Below are 16,369 nucleotides of genomic sequence, written 5' to 3'. Positions count from 1 at the left end.
TCCCCACTCAAAGCAGGGCCATGCTTGAAGTCAGGTTAGGTTGCTCAGAGCACTGTCCAGTCAAGTTTCGAGTATCCTCAAGGACAGAGATTCGACAGCCCCTCCAGGCAATCTGTTCCAATAGCTCACAATGCTCACTGTGAAGGTTTTTTTTTTCCCCCTTACAGGTAGTTAGAATTTCCCTTTCTAAAAATTCTGTTTGCTCTCATACTTGCGCTGCACAATTCTAACGAGAGCATAGCTCAGTCTTCTCCAAAACCACCCATCTGATAGTTTATGGCAGTAGCTGTAACTCCCTTAGTTTTCTTTTCTTCAAGATGAACAAACACAGAGAGCATACATAACTCTGCTTTGAAAGGGGAAATGGAGTCCACTAGAGTGTAGAAGTCAAATATTATCAGTTGCAGCTGCTGAAAGATCTCTGCCAGATCCAACTATTCAAGGAGATGAGATTACTCTCTCCCACCACCTCCAACCATCACCACGTTTGTGTTAGGAGATGTCATTCCTGTGTGAATACTTGTATGAATGTTGCCTAGATTACTTCAAAAGGGAAATCAGGTGACAAAGTGCTAAAGCCTTTACGTAAGGATGGTTTGCTACCCAGCCCTTTCTACTGCATTAGAAGAAAGAGGTGAAAGACCACTTGTAAAGTAAGCCTTTTGCTGACTTTTCTTCACTTCCTGCTCATCAGGACTGACCATTCTTGAGCTAGGAGGTGATCCTTGAAAATCAAAGGCAACAGAAGACCTGAAAGAATGAACAAGGACCTCCCAGGTAAATTTAAATATATAAAGGAAGCACACAGAAGGTGGAAGTGGGGACAGGCAACCTGGAAGAAATACAGAGACACTGTCAAAGCATAGAGGAATGAGCTTAGAAAAGATAAAATTTACCTAGAATTGAATCTAGCAAGGCATATGAAAGGCAGAAGTAAAGGTATCTTCACACAAATCACCAACAAAAGGAAGACTGTGGGCAAAATGTGGGCCTGCTACTGAGTGGGGAAGGAGATCTGGTGATGAGGACACAAGAAAGGCTTTCTCAGTACCTTGTTCACCTCAGTGCACAAGACCAGTCAGTCTTCATGAATCTCAGTTCCCTGAGACCAGTGGTAAAGCCTGGATCAATATGACTTACCCTCAGTGGAGGAAGAACAGGTTAGGAATGATTTGAACAAACTGAATGCACACATACCCATGGGACCTGATGGCATGTACTCACAAGAGCTGAGCAAGCAATCCAATGTCATTGTCAGGCCACTCTAAACTGTCCTTGGTGATCATGGGAGGTTCCTGAGAACTGCAAGAAAGCAAAGCTCACTCCTGCCTTCTGAAAGGGCAAGAAAGAGGATCCAGGGAACTTCAGGCAAGTTGGCCTCGCACTGATCCTTGAGAAGGTGATAAAAGAAGTAATTTGGGAAACCATTTCCAAACACATGAAGGACAAAAAGATGATCAGTAGTATTGAACATGGTCATAGAAAGAGGAAATCCAGCTTAACTAACCTGACAGCCTTCAACAATGAGACAAATGTCCTGAAGGTTGGGGGGAAATGGCACAGCATGTGCCATTTATCTTGACTTCAGCAAGTCTTTAGACATTGCCTCCCATAACATCATCACGGATAAACTGATGAAGTATTGGCTAGATAAGTGTACAGTGAGGCAGATTGAAAAGCGGCTGAACTGCAGGGCTTGTGGGGCAGTAAGCAGGCAGAGAGTCGTGAGCAGTGGCACAAGGCTGGTGTGGCTGGGATCCCAGTGGAGTCAGCAGTGGAGCCAATGCTGTTTAACATCTTCATTAATGACTGGGATGATGGTCAGAGTGCACCCTCGGCAAGTTTTCAGCAGAGAAGTGGAAGGATTGACTGAATCACCAGATGGGTTTTGCTACTATTCAGAAGGACCTGCAGCTACTGGAGAAACAGGCCAACAGGGACATTAGGAAGTGCAAAAAAAGGTAAGTGCAAAGTCCTGCACCTGGGGAAAAATAACTCTACATGGCAGCACAGGCTGGAAACCAACTTGAGGTCAACTGACCATGAGTTAGCAATGTGTGTTTGAGGCAAAAAAGGCCACCAGTATCCTGGGCTGCACTAGCAAAGCCATCACCAACAAGTTGAGGGAAAGTGATGCCTTCCCCTCTACTCAGCCCTGGTGAGACACATCTGCAGTGTTGGGTCCAGTTCTGTGCTCCCCAGTGAAAGAGGGAAATGGATTTATGGGACTGAGTCCAACAAACGGCCAAAGATGACATAGGGACTGGTAAAACTGTAATACCAGGAGGGGCAAAGAGATCTGGGACTCTTTAGCCTAGAGAGAAGAAGGCTCAGGTGGACTTACAATGTGTGTAAGCACCTGACAAGAGGAAGGGGAGAAAAGGAAGACAGACTCCTTTGTGGTGCTCAGTCACTGGACAAGAGGCAATGTACACAAACTAAACTACAAGAAATTTGATTTAAATACAAGCTAAAAAAAAATACTGTGAGGATGGTCAAACACTAGAACAGACTGTCCAAAGTCACTGTGTAGCTTCAGTCCTTGGAGATATTCAAAATCCAGCTGGATACAGTCCTGAAAAACCTACTGTAGCTGACCCTGCTCTGAACGGGGGGTGGATTAGATGATCTCCAGAGAAGCCTGCCAGCATCAGTGGCTCTGCCATTCTGTGTGATTATTCTGAAAGAAAGGTACCCACAGGGAAAAATGAAAGGATAGTCTGGTCGAAGCAAATAATACATCCACTATCATGTCTAATTTCAAAAAGCCCAACTGCATGCATCAAAAACACTTGAGAATTTAAAATTCTCCAAACATATTGAGTATCTCCTATCCCTCCCAAACACAATTATCCCCCTCCGAAATATTCAGATTGGGAGGCTAGAAACCAAATAATATTGCAGCAAAATCATACTTCCTGAACTCAGGAAATACGCTGGATTATAGCCCCTTCCCCAGGTCAAACCTCATATCCTTAAGAAGGCTCTTAGTTATTGCAAAACATCCCTTGAGAACAGAAGAGGTTCTGGTAGAAGAATGTATTTCACCATATATTTACACAAACATCTAAAAACACAACTGCATTTTTCAAGACATTAAGGAGTAGCCAAGTATTTTTTATTATAAGCATTGTAGGCTCCAACCAGGGGAAAATTCTTCCAAATGCTACAAATCCTTAACTAAGAACTAATTAACTGGAACTATTAGGAAAACCTACTACTTGTATAAATTATTTCACCCACTGCCGGAAGTACACTAACCTTTCAGAAGCAGGGTATTTGCACTTATCTGGGCAACTTCCCTACCACCATGGCTGCAGAGGTACTCTCATCTACAGTCTCCTATTTTGGTATCATTACATCACCTGCTCCAGAAAAGAAATGAAGTTCCATTGTTTGTTTTTTTGTTTTGTTTGTTCATTTGTTTATTTGTCTTCTTTTCCTATTTATGTTGTGTTTTTTGTTTTTAGGATTTTCTAAGAGTGAACTCTGATGTTGAATAAAGTAAGCATAAACCCTACTATACACGCTTCAAGAATAGCCCATGTGACCTGATTCTGCAAATGTGTGCATCTCAAACTCAATACAATTTAAGAATAAACATGTAGGCAGGAGTCTGACGATCTTTCAAAACTAACTTAACAAAAACTCCAAGTCTATCAAACAAGGAACTGGGGTCCTGTCCTGCTATCTACTGCCATTATTCCCTGAGGGATCTTCTCAGGAGCATGGCCTGTTTTATTTGTAGTTGCAGGGATTTCCTGTGTGGCTGTACTGCACTCAGACTAATTCAGTCATTTAGTGTGCAGTCCAAGTGTCATCTGTTGATGTCAGAGCATGTGCCAAAGCTAGACATAGCCACATAGCAGCATGTTTAGCTCCTCCTTGAAAAGCATTTGTGTAAATGCTTTATAAAAGAATCAGAATGCAGTGACCAAGCATGATCAAAGTAAATCAGTTACAGAAATAGCTCCAGAAGGCTGCTCCACAGTAAACAAAAAATTGGTTTTACCTGAGTGATATTCTGTATTGCAGGACAGTGGCACAAATTTTAAGCAACCAAGCATGAATTATACCAAAAACAAAACAACTCCCTCAGCCCCCAACAATACAGTTCTTTAGGCTACTCTTCTTTTTGTTCAAGTTAACTAGCTATTAAATACTTTACATTTTATTTATTATATCGTATTAGCTAAACTTTTTGAAAGTTTGTAGACCAGTCTTTAAAATATGCCTGGCCACAGGTAAATTAAATACAATTTCTCAAAAAATTTTGTGCCTCCGTTTTAAATAACCGGAAATGAAATTCATCAAAAATGCTCAAGTTTTAAATAGAACAATTCTACTTTCCTAAAGAGAAGTTTGCAACAACCTGTTGGTAGAAGAGAATTTTGTAAGAGTTTCTCTTCAGGCTTTTTTGGTTAAGTCAGTTTTTCTTCAAAAATTGGCAACTTCAAAAGCACTTCTTAAACGCCTGTCTTCAAACACTGGGACATCACAGTTTGAGTGACATCTCCAGAATAAATTATGAAATTGATTTCTTTGTAGAAGATCATTTAAACATATGCTTGACATCAATGGGATTTATCAAACTGATAGGTCTTCTTAAACTGGGACAACAGAAGAAATAACACTCGAGTTAAGGCAAGTAAAACAAGAACACAAAACACTGTAATACAGCATTTAACAATCATTAGCACAAAAATAATGAAGACTAGGCCTCTCTGTTCTGTGTTGCTTTTTTGTTTGTTTTTGATTTAAACAAAAAAATGTTCACAGTTAATCTTTGCCACTGAGTATCAGATCCTACTCCACAGAATTTGTAGAACAATCATAATATTCAGGGTGTTTTATTGTCTGTTCAATCAATACTTGAGAGACTACTACTAAACAATAACAGTTACTGCCAATGTACATGAACTAGATTCTCAAACACTCCTGTCCTGACTTTCAGCTTGCAATAACCTACAAGGCTATTACAGACAGCCTAAATATATACACCACATGACTGCATGCATGACTGCAAGGGAAAGATTTATATGCCAGAAGGCAAAAGAGTCTGGGTGCAATCTATTACACTACTTATACGCTAATTATATAATTATACTACTCCTGATAGTATCTATACAAGGGGGAGGAAATGAATAAACAATACATCCAGATTAAAGAAATTTACACTAAAATACACTATTCTTAATGACTGCAATTTCCTAATATGCATTCTGGTAAATTGGCAAGTTCCCCAAATTTCGATATACATTTCTCATACAATAAAGGTTCAACATCTCCCTCTTGTCTGGTACTAAGAATTAGTACTCATCCACTACTAGGTGCCAGAAATGTAAATACCCTGAGTAACTTTAAAACCTATTCAAGACACCACTTATTCTTTCCATGGGGCAGGAATACAGCTGGGACTGTTTCAATTTAAAACAAGATCTGAATCACAATGGCCATTCTTCCAAATTCCTGTTCTTCAAGCTAAAATTTCTAAAAACCCTAGCTGGAAATAATGACAAGCTTGAGACCAATTTCCTCAGTAAAAACACAATGGAAATCTTGAGAGCCTGCTCATGCTGAACACTCATAAGCAGTTTTGTTTGATACCAACAGATTCTATCACATTTGATCCATGCAAATTTCTGGCAAACTTCTGCCACATGCTGATATTTAAAATTAAAAGCAGTGTAACTACTTTACTATACATTCAACTGAGCCATAAAAAAAATGTTCTTTTTGATATAAAAAGATTCCAAAGAATGTATTTGGTCCCTGCCTAAGTCTGTTTCTCTAAAAACAAACAGCCTTTACTGGTTTGATTATATTTCCCATAACGCTTTACAAACAAAAATGTTAACCTGTATTATAGCAGTATAGTGAGAAACCAGTATAAGATTATGAGACTGGAGTGGAAAGGACAGGATGTCTAATGGTAGTATAAAACATAGGAAAGTAATGAACAGATCAAGAAAGCAAGATCGGGAAATGAAGGGAAGAGAACACATTTTCACACAATTTTAGTATGTGTCTGATAATGTGAATGTATGTGAAATGCTATCTACACTCAGTTTTTGCTAGAGATTTCTGCTTTTACATTTCTGGGGAAAAAAAAAAAAAAAAAGTTGTCCAGACTCAATAAAAAAGACTACACACAGCCATTCCTGCTTCTCAAACAAATACAGTAAGTCTTCAGGAAAAATACAAAGCCATCAAAGGTGATAAAAACCTAATCCCAAAGGGGACCATTAATGCAACTCCACAGAAAATCAGTGTTTTTATTACCTGTTCAAGACAGTCCTCTGGTTTGAAATCACTCCATTGTAACAATTAAAACAACCATCTCTATCAACAAGACCCTTCTTTTAACCAAGATAATCTATTCTGCTTTTTACCTTTCTATAATGTAATGTTCATTTTGAATACACTATTTAATATTTTTGCCATTACCAGAAACCTTGACGAAAACTAGAATTTGGTCCTAATTTTTTGTCAAATACAGCATAAATGTTAATAAATAAAACACAAAATAAAAAAGAAAACTTGTATCACAGAGATAGCTAACAAGTCTCTAATGTTCATAGTAGAAATACGTCATATTGAACGCATATTTCATATGAATGCATACTAATCATTACTGACAGTAGTTAGGGGAGACAGTTGCTTTTCTATCTTCTTATTCCTTTTGTGCCATATAAGATGACTTTTCCAGGTTAACTAGGCCAGCAAATGTCTTTTAATACACTTCTTGCAGGGAAGAAGATGTGATTCCCCCAGAAGAAGGGGTTTTTCATTTGTTTATCAGTTATTAGTTACCAATCCGCATGAGAACTCTATATTAAGACAATGTATGGAATAATTCCAAATAAAAAAAAATAAAAAGGAAGATGAACCATTTGGCATCAATCAATTGAAACTAGTAACTAGCTCTATGACAAAACCTAAAATCATTGAATAGGTGAATGCTTTGCCATTCATACACACTAATTTTGTAGTGACTGTAGGAATGGCCAATCAATGTAATTTTGAAATGAGAATCCAAATTCACTAAAACATTGGCAAGGGCAAAGATCTATCATCTGTTAGAGGACAGAGTCATCTGATCTCAGTTACTTAAAACATATTTTATTTATAAATGCACACTACAGATCTCTATGAACTAATTCCTGTCTGAACTAAAGTGTATGAATTTTACAGAAATCACACCCAATACTGACTTTAACATTCATGATGGAGCAATTTCACTCCTTCAGCAGTTTCACCCTTCAGCAATTTCACTCCAAAAGGCAGTTACACTCACAGGTTTCTTTTCCAATTCAGTTCTTATTTACAATTTTCACCTATTTGATTATCCATAGTCAAGGAAACTTCAAGTCTACCTAAGTCTACTTGTTTGTAATGTTTTTGTTTACAGACTGTGAACATGTAACCCTTTAAAATAGCTTTATTTTTCAGATAAGCTGAACAGACAACAGCAGTAAGTCTGCAGATCCTCTCTTCTGCAGGCCTCTGTTCCTGTTCACTGCTGCTGTAACTGCCAGCAGTGGGGAACTGACTGCATTTACCTTCCAAACTCACAGCTCCAGGAGATGGAAAAGGAAGAAATTTGCAACCCAGTATTTAAAAAAAAAAGAAAGAAAGAAAGAAAAAAAAAGTTTACATTGGATAAGTAATTAAATATTGCAAATACTACTACACAGTTGAAAGAGAGAAGGTTTTATAGATAATGCCTAAGATAAGTGTTTTGTCCCTGCTGCTATGCAACAGGATGGGAAAATAGTTATTCAGACTTGGGGTGAGTAGAAACAGAGGGAAGGTCCCAGTTGGTCATATAAAAAAGAAAGATTTCAGAAAGTAACACAGTAAAATACATCCCACATGCCAGATACACATCAAAGAAAAAAAAAAAAATCCCCTCTGCTTTGTCACCCTCAAACAAGCATATTTATAGTCAAATGTTGCAGTAAAAACAAGTTGTTGTGTGAAATAAATGTGTGTACATACAATGGTACCTAATGAAACCTGTAGATGAAAAAGGGCTAGGTACAAAGATATAGTATTCCCTACAAGGAACCATAATCTGTTTCTACAAATTGCTGCCTTCTCTAGGAACGTAAACACAAATTCGTATAGCCACTCTTTTAAAATAGCTGTTTTCTGCAAAAGCTCTTCAGTTAAATACACAGCAGTACACTTGAGGTATGTCTTCAATTTAACTTCTCCAGTGTATTAGCTACATTTATTCATGTTTAAAAAAAAAAAAAAAAAAAGTAATATGAGTAAGATGAGAGTAACAATGGAGTTCTTGCACTGCTCAGCAAAGCAAATGCATTTTCACAGTATGTTGAAAAACCCCTAGGAAACAAGTGCCACAGGCCTTTTGTCTTACCATTGCAAGTTCCTCTTGTAATTCTCTGCGAGTTTTTTCATTATCCTGTAGCTTCTCATAGAGATCTTTAATTACCTTTTCATTTTCCTCAATCTTCTCATTCATTTGCTTGTTTGTGGAGAAATACTCTCTTTTTAATCTGGAAAGTTTCAGCATTAGAACATTTATTAATCAAAAATTCTTTAGTGAACTACACTATATACTTTTAAATATAAACAACAGACGTGGCACATATGATGTTTACACATTGTAAGGCTTCTGAAGCCACACACTATTTTTTCAACTGAAAAAGTCCTACTTTTTTTTTTTTTCAGGAAAGCTTTTTCAGTTACTAATGTTTCTATTAAGCTTCCAGCCATAACTTTATTTGATCGTTTTGATATGGACTCCAAATTATACATAATAAACATAATTCATCAAAACTTGTTTTGAGGGACAATAGCCCTCTTCAGGAACACCATGTCAAGTCTTGCTTAAGGACAATAGCCCTCTTCAGGAACACCATGTCAAGTCTTGCTTAATCAACAAGTTGTGTGTTTTTTTTTTCATGTACAAACATCAATTCTAATGTTTCCACACACCTGACTATATTCTACTCAGAATGGCATGACTTTAGACTCTTCCACAAGCAGATTCATCCAAAGCTTTAAAACGTTCTTCTACTAGAACTGTCCTTCCTGGTACTGATGAAAACAAACATACAAACAAACAGATGGTGGCATGGCTAAGCAAGCAGCTCATGAGAACTGCAAGGCCAAACAACATGCAGGAGACTGAAACGGGAATAGGAATACAAGGAGGAATTTAGAAAGATTGCCTAGGCATGTATGCAAGGTGTCAGAAGAGCCAAAGCTCACTTGGAACTTACGTTTGTAGAGGATGACAAGAACAATAAGAGATTTTATCACTATATTATGGCAGGAAAGAAAACTTGCTTGTCAACAGGGTTCAGACAACTACTAGCAGCAGATGAGGATTGAGTCAAGGATTACTTGTGAGAACTGAACGCACAGAAATTGAAGACATCAGCACATCTACATTCAGATGTGTTGACAGAGCTGGCCAATGTCATAGTTAGGCTTCTCACCATTACCTTTGAAGGGTCAGGGAGGTCAGGGAGGTCCCTGGCAACTGGAGAAAGGCAAATATCACACCTCTACTCAGATAAGTGCAAAGGAACCAGCCATGGAACTACAGACCAGTTAGCCTCACATGTATAAGTCCTCCTGGAACAAATTTCTGGGCTCACGAAAGAGAAAAAGATGACCAGCAATCAGTCACTGAGGATTTACCATGGTTAAATCATGTGTGACCAGCCCAGTTACATTCCATGATAGAACAAATGGAGTTGTTGACAAAAGAATAGTGAATGATGTTTAACATAACTCAAGCAAAGCTTTGACACTGCCTCATACTATTTTTATAGCCAAATTAGGACTTCACAGTCTAGATACACAGACTACCACATAGATTAAAAAAAAAAAAAAAAAAAAAAAAAAAAGGTTAGATAGTAAATCTCAGATGGTAGTGGCTGGTAACTACTGTTGGAAACTGTAGGAGTGTATACTACCATCTGTTTAGCATCTTTATCAATCACGTGGATTAGGCCAAGAGTGCCGTTTTCATCAGTTTTGCAGATAACACTCAACTGGGCCAGGGGGACACAACACAACAGAACTGATACACTGGGAAGAACCTATACAAGCAGGAGGAGCGCACCAACATGAAGCTTCTGAAATTCAACTGTGGCACATGGAAGTTTAGAGTTTGGGCAGGAAGAGCCCCCCTGAGGCAATGCAGCTGGTAACCAGTTGTGGAACAGCTCTGCCCAGAAAGACCTGGCAGACAGCAAGCTAGCCACAAATCAGCAGCACAGCATTTTAGTAGAGAACTAATATCAGCACAAGAAAAAGAAAGTTAATAAACTGGAATGAGCTCCGAAGAATGCCACCAGAATGATCAGGGGCTGGAGTACAAGCCATGTAAGAACTGAGGGAACTTGATATATTCATCCTGGAGAAAAGATGACTTCGGGGTGCATAACAGACCCCCACAATATCTTTTGGTTATCAAGAAGACTGAGACATTACAGTCTCATCGCTGCAATGTATGGCTGGAGGACAAGACAGCAGTCACAAATTGAATCAGAAAAGGTTCAAAGGAGAAACCAGGAGAAACTTTTTTCTACCATAATGGCAGTCAAGAAGTAGACTCCCAGAAAGCTTGTGCAATCTCCATTCTTGGAGGCGTTCAAGACTCTACTGGTTGAAGCCCTTAACAACCTGATCTCATAGTTGATCCCGATTTGAGAAGAAGGTTGAACTAAAGATCTTCTATGATGCCTTCCAATCTGAATTATTCTATGACATAACTTAACAGTGTCATCAAGGAGGTCTCTCTCTTCCTTGTCTTTTCTCCCACCACTTCCATCTCATTAGAATTTTAAGTAATCCAAAAGGCTTTAAATTCCTCAAAATTTTAAAGTTTTGAATAGATATTATCACTTCCTGGCTTATTTCTTACATACATCCTATAGACTTATCTCTTATATAAAGATATAACATGTATTTTAGCTAAACAAATATTTTATAAATTCTCCTAATACCTATGTGCTTCCCCTTCAGCCTGGCTGATTTTTTTTTTCTTTTAGCTGTAGAAGTTTACTTCTTATCCTTAAAGAAAGAATTTGTCTATTTCACTCCTACTCTCATAGCTTTCAGAAACACAGTAAGAGAAGTTCCAATTTATTCTATGTCATGCCCTCACTCTTGAAGAAAAGTAAATTCACACAGAGAGCCAGATCCCTTGTTGCTTCCAATTTACATAGTGCTACTGGGTTCAGAGCTAATTAATAAATTATGCAACCCAGAAAAGTCTGTTTGCTTGGGATCAGTTACTACAACCATCTTTTTCTGAGAAAATAATTTCTCACAGCTTTAGATAGCTTCCAACTTTGGTATCATTTATTCCACATCAAGTCCAGCTAAAAAAAATTTCAAGTGTTCTATCACAATAAATGAAAGTTCCCAACACTTTCCAAGGTAGAAGAGTTAAAGACAATCTTGTGGGACTCCTCCAGAAAAAGGGAAAATACATTAGGATGCCAAACTATGTCTTAAAATAAAATGTCAAGCTCCTGACGTTGTCATTAGTCCAAGGACCACAACCCTCAAAGGTAAGTAGATTGAAAAGTTCTAATGATGGGATCCAGTGAAAGCAATCACTGATACTCAAGAATACTTGTTGGCCTCAAAACATAAATAAGGCAGGAGACAAAAGGGGCAGTACATGCCCACAGCATGTAAGTATCTAAAGTATACGAGTATACTGACAGTCCACCTGAGACCATCAGGCTCTTTCTGTTTCTTTAAGCTCCGTTGATACAAAAACAAAGTGCTAAACTGTGTTGGCTTCCACAGAAAGGTTTGCATTGTCTAAAATCATGGAAGATTTTCTCAGTAGGCAGAAGCTGCTAGAAATAATTGCTTGAATCAACAAATAACTGAAAGTAGTGAAAATACTGTATGGATATTAGACAAAGTTTATACTGATATCCAATTAACACACAAAACCAATGCCTTATGCATGTATGAGCTGCTCATACAATTCAAGGGCAACTCTTTGAGCTTACACAGAAAAAAAGAGAATAGTTCCAGAAGTTGCTAGATGGAAGAAGTAAATGGTACCTAGAGAGTGTTGGAAAGCTAACGGTTCCCTGATTGATTACAGAAAGTCGCACCATGTTGGCTAGACAAGAACAGTTTTTATAGGCTGAAAACTACTCCAGCTTCATTGACATTGCCCAAGAAACCCCCCAAACTCATCTGTTTCATTTGAGGATGCTGACTTTGTCTGCTCTAGCTTTAAATACAAATATGGGCCTTGGAAAATCTGACTTTGGAATATTGGACCTCAGAAGGACTGAAAAAAACAGTCCAAGAATGAGTGGGGAAGAAAAGATACTATCTGTGAATTCATCTGTGAAAACATGAATTATCCATATTTTCTGGACCACCAGAATATGGCAACCTACCAGAAGATAAAAAATGAACCATATTCTGTGTAAGAATAAGAAGTTATATACATGAAGAACACATGAAATGCAAATTGCTTCTTATGTAAAGCCAGTGATCCAACAATCTTCAAACAAAGCTATTTTGAGCACAAAGGAACTTTTTAAATTAAAAAAAAAAAAAAAAGACATTTCACTTATACAGTTTCTCTCTACTTCAAGAAAATGCAAATAACTTAGTTTTAGTTTAAAGCCATTTATGTTGCTAACACAGATTCATGTTCAAGGCAAGAACTACCAGGCAGGATGTTCTTTTAGGACCACAGAGAGTCTCAAAATATATTCAGTCAGTTTCCCAGCTGTGAAGACCGCAATCTTCATGAAGAATCATAATGTATTTCACATGCTGTCACAACTTTTTTTTATATGAAAATTATTTCATTTTCCTAGGGAAAACAATTATTTATTTTTTTTTAATATGGCTCTGGTTTACCTAAATGCATAATCTCACATTCAGACTTATTTTGTCCTTATTTTTATGATTAATAACACAGCAGATGTTTCCAATGTTACTCAAAACAGCTCTGTAACCATGTATACAGTAAGGATGAATTCAGTGCTCAAAGGTCCACAAAATTCCTTACCTGTACAAAATCCAGTATCTTCTGTTCTCTGCTATTGTTTAAGTCAACATAAATACCTATGTGTATGGACCCATATAATCCTAGACTGAAGGAAGTTCCACTTCTGCCTTTCTCCAACTCATTCTAGTAGCTTGAATCTCCTTCCACACCCCCACTGTGCACCACCAACTTTAAGTCCTCTTAAACCTCTTCCTTCCCTAAACTTCACCTGTTACTGTCCTTCACATTACTTAACATTTTGCTTAGTTATCTGCCTTCCAACACCATTCTTTTTGTTAACAGTTTCTTACCTGTCGTGGTTTTACTCGGATGGATGGCTGAGCTCCACCACAACTGTTCTCTCACTCCCCCTCCTCAAAGAGGAACAGGGAGAAAATATGATGAAAGGGGCTCAAGGGCTGAGATAAGGACAGGGAGATCACACAGTAATTATTGTGATGGGCAAAAGACTCCGCATAGGGAGACAGTAAGATTTATTGCCTATTACTAACAAGCAAGAAAAGCGAGAAACAAAGGAAAGAAATTAAAAGCACCTTTCCCCCCATCTACCCTCTCCCACCTCCTCCCCCTGAGTGGTGCTGGGGAACGGGGGAATGGGGGTTATGGTCAGTCTATAGCGCATCTTTGCCGCTGCTCCTTCTCGGTCACTCTCGTCCCCTGTGCTGTGGGATCTCACCCATGGGATGCAGTCCTTGCTGAACTGATCAGGCGTGGGCTGCCCACAGGCAGCAGCTCTTCAAGAACTGCTCCAGATATGGGTCCGTACCACGGGGTCCATACCTCAGGAGCAAACTGCTCCAACCTGGGTCCCCCACAGGCAGCAGCTCCTGCCAGGTCACCTGCTCCTGCGTGGTCTGCTCTCCACGGGCTGCAGGTCTGGCCCAGAATCTGCTCCGGCAGGGGTCTTCCACAGGCCACAGTCTCCATCAGTGCAGGCCCACCTGCTCCACCGTGGTCTCCTCCACGGGCTGCAGCGTGGAACCCTGCTCCACCGTGGTACTCCATGGGCTGCAGGGGAACAGCCTGCTTCACCATGGTCCCCACCACAGGCTGCAGGGAACTTCTGTTCATGGCCCCCTGCTACCAAAACCTTGACATGTAAACCCACTACATTACCCTACTATATACTTGATGCAGTCAAAGAAGACAATACATTACTATGAATCTTCCTATCTGCCTGGGGAACATAAGAAAGCCATTCTTCCAAAAACTACCTGCTACCAGACAAAACAGATTATGCTGAGTGGGACAGGAATTCCAGGTAATTTTGTCAGGCTTTAATTTTTATCATCCCAGGTGATTTTTTCAGGCTGGTAATGACAAAGTAGCAATCAAAAGGGACTTTAGGGCTTAGGGGCGACTGGTTAAAAGATCAGGGACACAGGTTGTGTTTGCCTCTGTCCTTCTGATAGGAGGGATCAATGTTGACAAGCAGAGTCATCTCATTAATATGTGGCTTTGGGACTGGTGCAACTGGCAGAACTTTGGGTTTTTCAATCATTGGAAGGTCTACGTGACACTGGGCCTCCTGGCACCAGATGGGATGCACCTCTCTCAAAGGGGGAAAAGGAGTTTTAACCAGGAGTTAGTGGGGCTGATCGACAGGGCTTTAAACTAGAGTTGAAGGGAGAAAGGGAGAAAACCAGGCCCGCTGGTGATAAGCTAAGGGATGGCATGCCAGAATGAGAGAGACTGTGTGCTAGTGAGGTCCTTCAGTCTGCTCCACAAGGTGCTGCGTACAATGAGGCGCATTTGAAGTGCTGCTGCACAAACTCAAGTAGTATGAAGAATAATCTGGATGAGCTACAAGTCTTGGCTCAGTCCCAGAGCTACAACATCATCGGCATAAGCAACACCTGGTGGGATGAGTCCTGTGCCACAATAGATGGTTACAGGCTCTTCAGGAGGGACAGGCAGGGCAGGTGGGGTGAGGGGTGGCGATGTATATGAAGCACGGGCTGGACTGATTGGAACTTCAAGTTGGTAGTGGCAGAGTTGAGAGCCTCTGGGTAAGGATTAGGGGATGAACAAATAAAGGGGATGTCGTTGTGGGAATCTATGACAGACCACCTGGCCAGGATGACAACACCGATGAATTATTCTCCGAGGAACAAAGAGATACCTTGAGATCAACTCCCCTTGCCCTTATGGGGGACTTCAACTTGCCAGACATCAACTGGGATCCCCACACAGCCAACATGAGCAGGTCTAGGATGTTCATAGAGCACCTCAATGATAACTCCTTGGTGCAAGTGCTAAGGGAGCCAACTACAAAAGGTGCCCTCCTAGATCTGTTGCTGGAGAACAAAGAGGGTCTTGTGGGAGACATGGCAATTGGCGGCTGTCTCGGTCACAGTGACCATGAAGTGGTTGAGTTTAAAAGTTTTGGTGACAGAAGGAAAACTGCCACCAAAACTTCAGCCCTGGATATGGGGAAAGCAGACTTCAGGCTGCTCAGGGAACTAGTCAGCAAGGTCCCCTGGGAAACTGCTTTTGAAGGTGTTGGCATCCATCAGTGCTGGTCAGTCTTTAAGCACTGCCTCCTAAAAGCACAGGATCAGGCAATTCCAAAATATCGGAAGTCAAGCAGGTGAGGCAGAAGGGCGGCCTGGCTAACCAGGGATCTTCTGCTGGAGCTTACGCAGAAAAATAAAGTGTATGGCTGCTGGAAGGAGGGTGAGGCAACATGGAAGGAATACAGGGACACTGTTCACATTTGTATGGAGAAAATTCATGTGGCCAAAGCCCAACTAGAGTTGAAGCTGGCCATGTCTGTGTGAGACAACAAAAAGTTGTTGTTGTTTTTTTTTAGTATGTGAAAAGAAAAAGGAGGACCAAAGAAAAATACTTGATGGGGAAGGTCTCCTCACAGACAAGAACACAGGCAATGCAGAGACATTTAATGCCTTCTTTGCCTCCGTCTTCAACACTGATGATGGGCTTCAGGACCCCGGGTGCCCTGAGGACCATGAGAGTGGGAATGATAAACTTGCAATTGACCCTGAACATGTGCAGAATCTGCTGCCCCACCTGGATCCATGCAAGTCCATGGGTTCAGGTGGGATTCATCCCAGGGTGCTTAGAGAGCTGGCTGACATCATCGCAGGACAATCTCTCAATTGTTTTTCAAGGATCTTGGGAATCTGGAGAGGTCCCAGTAGACTGGAAGCTGGCAAATGTTGTGCCCATTTTCAAGAAGGACAAGAAAGAAGACCCTAGCAATTACAGGTCTGTCAGTCTCATGTCAGTGCCTGGTAAAATTATGGAGAAGATGATCCTTGAAGTTATTGAAGTGCACCTGGGGGACAATGCAGTCACTGGTCCCAG

The 16,369-nt window shown here is 40.1% G+C and overlaps 1 protein-coding gene across 9 annotated transcripts in view; it reads right to left on the bottom strand.

Moving 5' to 3' along the window:
• Nucleotides 1-16,369, bottom strand: part of CCDC171 (coiled-coil domain containing 171) — a 167,732-nt gene that overhangs the window by 120,834 nt on the left and 30,529 nt on the right. For all 9 annotated transcript variants that reach the window (XM_035310888.1, XM_035310892.1, XM_035310894.1 and 6 more), the window contains exon 6: nucleotides 8,387-8,525. In XM_035310888.1, coding sequence (XP_035166779.1) covers nucleotides 8,387-8,525 — 139 coding nt within the window. The remainder of the gene's footprint in view (nucleotides 1-8,386; nucleotides 8,526-16,369) is intronic.

Source organism: Oxyura jamaicensis, chromosome Z (assembly GCF_011077185.1).
Source record: "Oxyura jamaicensis isolate SHBP4307 breed ruddy duck chromosome Z, BPBGC_Ojam_1.0, whole genome shotgun sequence".
Taxonomy (NCBI): domain Eukaryota; kingdom Metazoa; phylum Chordata; class Aves; order Anseriformes; family Anatidae; genus Oxyura; species Oxyura jamaicensis.
The sequence above is the reverse complement of the archived record's forward strand: the minus strand, read 5'-3'. Positions and strand labels throughout refer to the sequence as shown.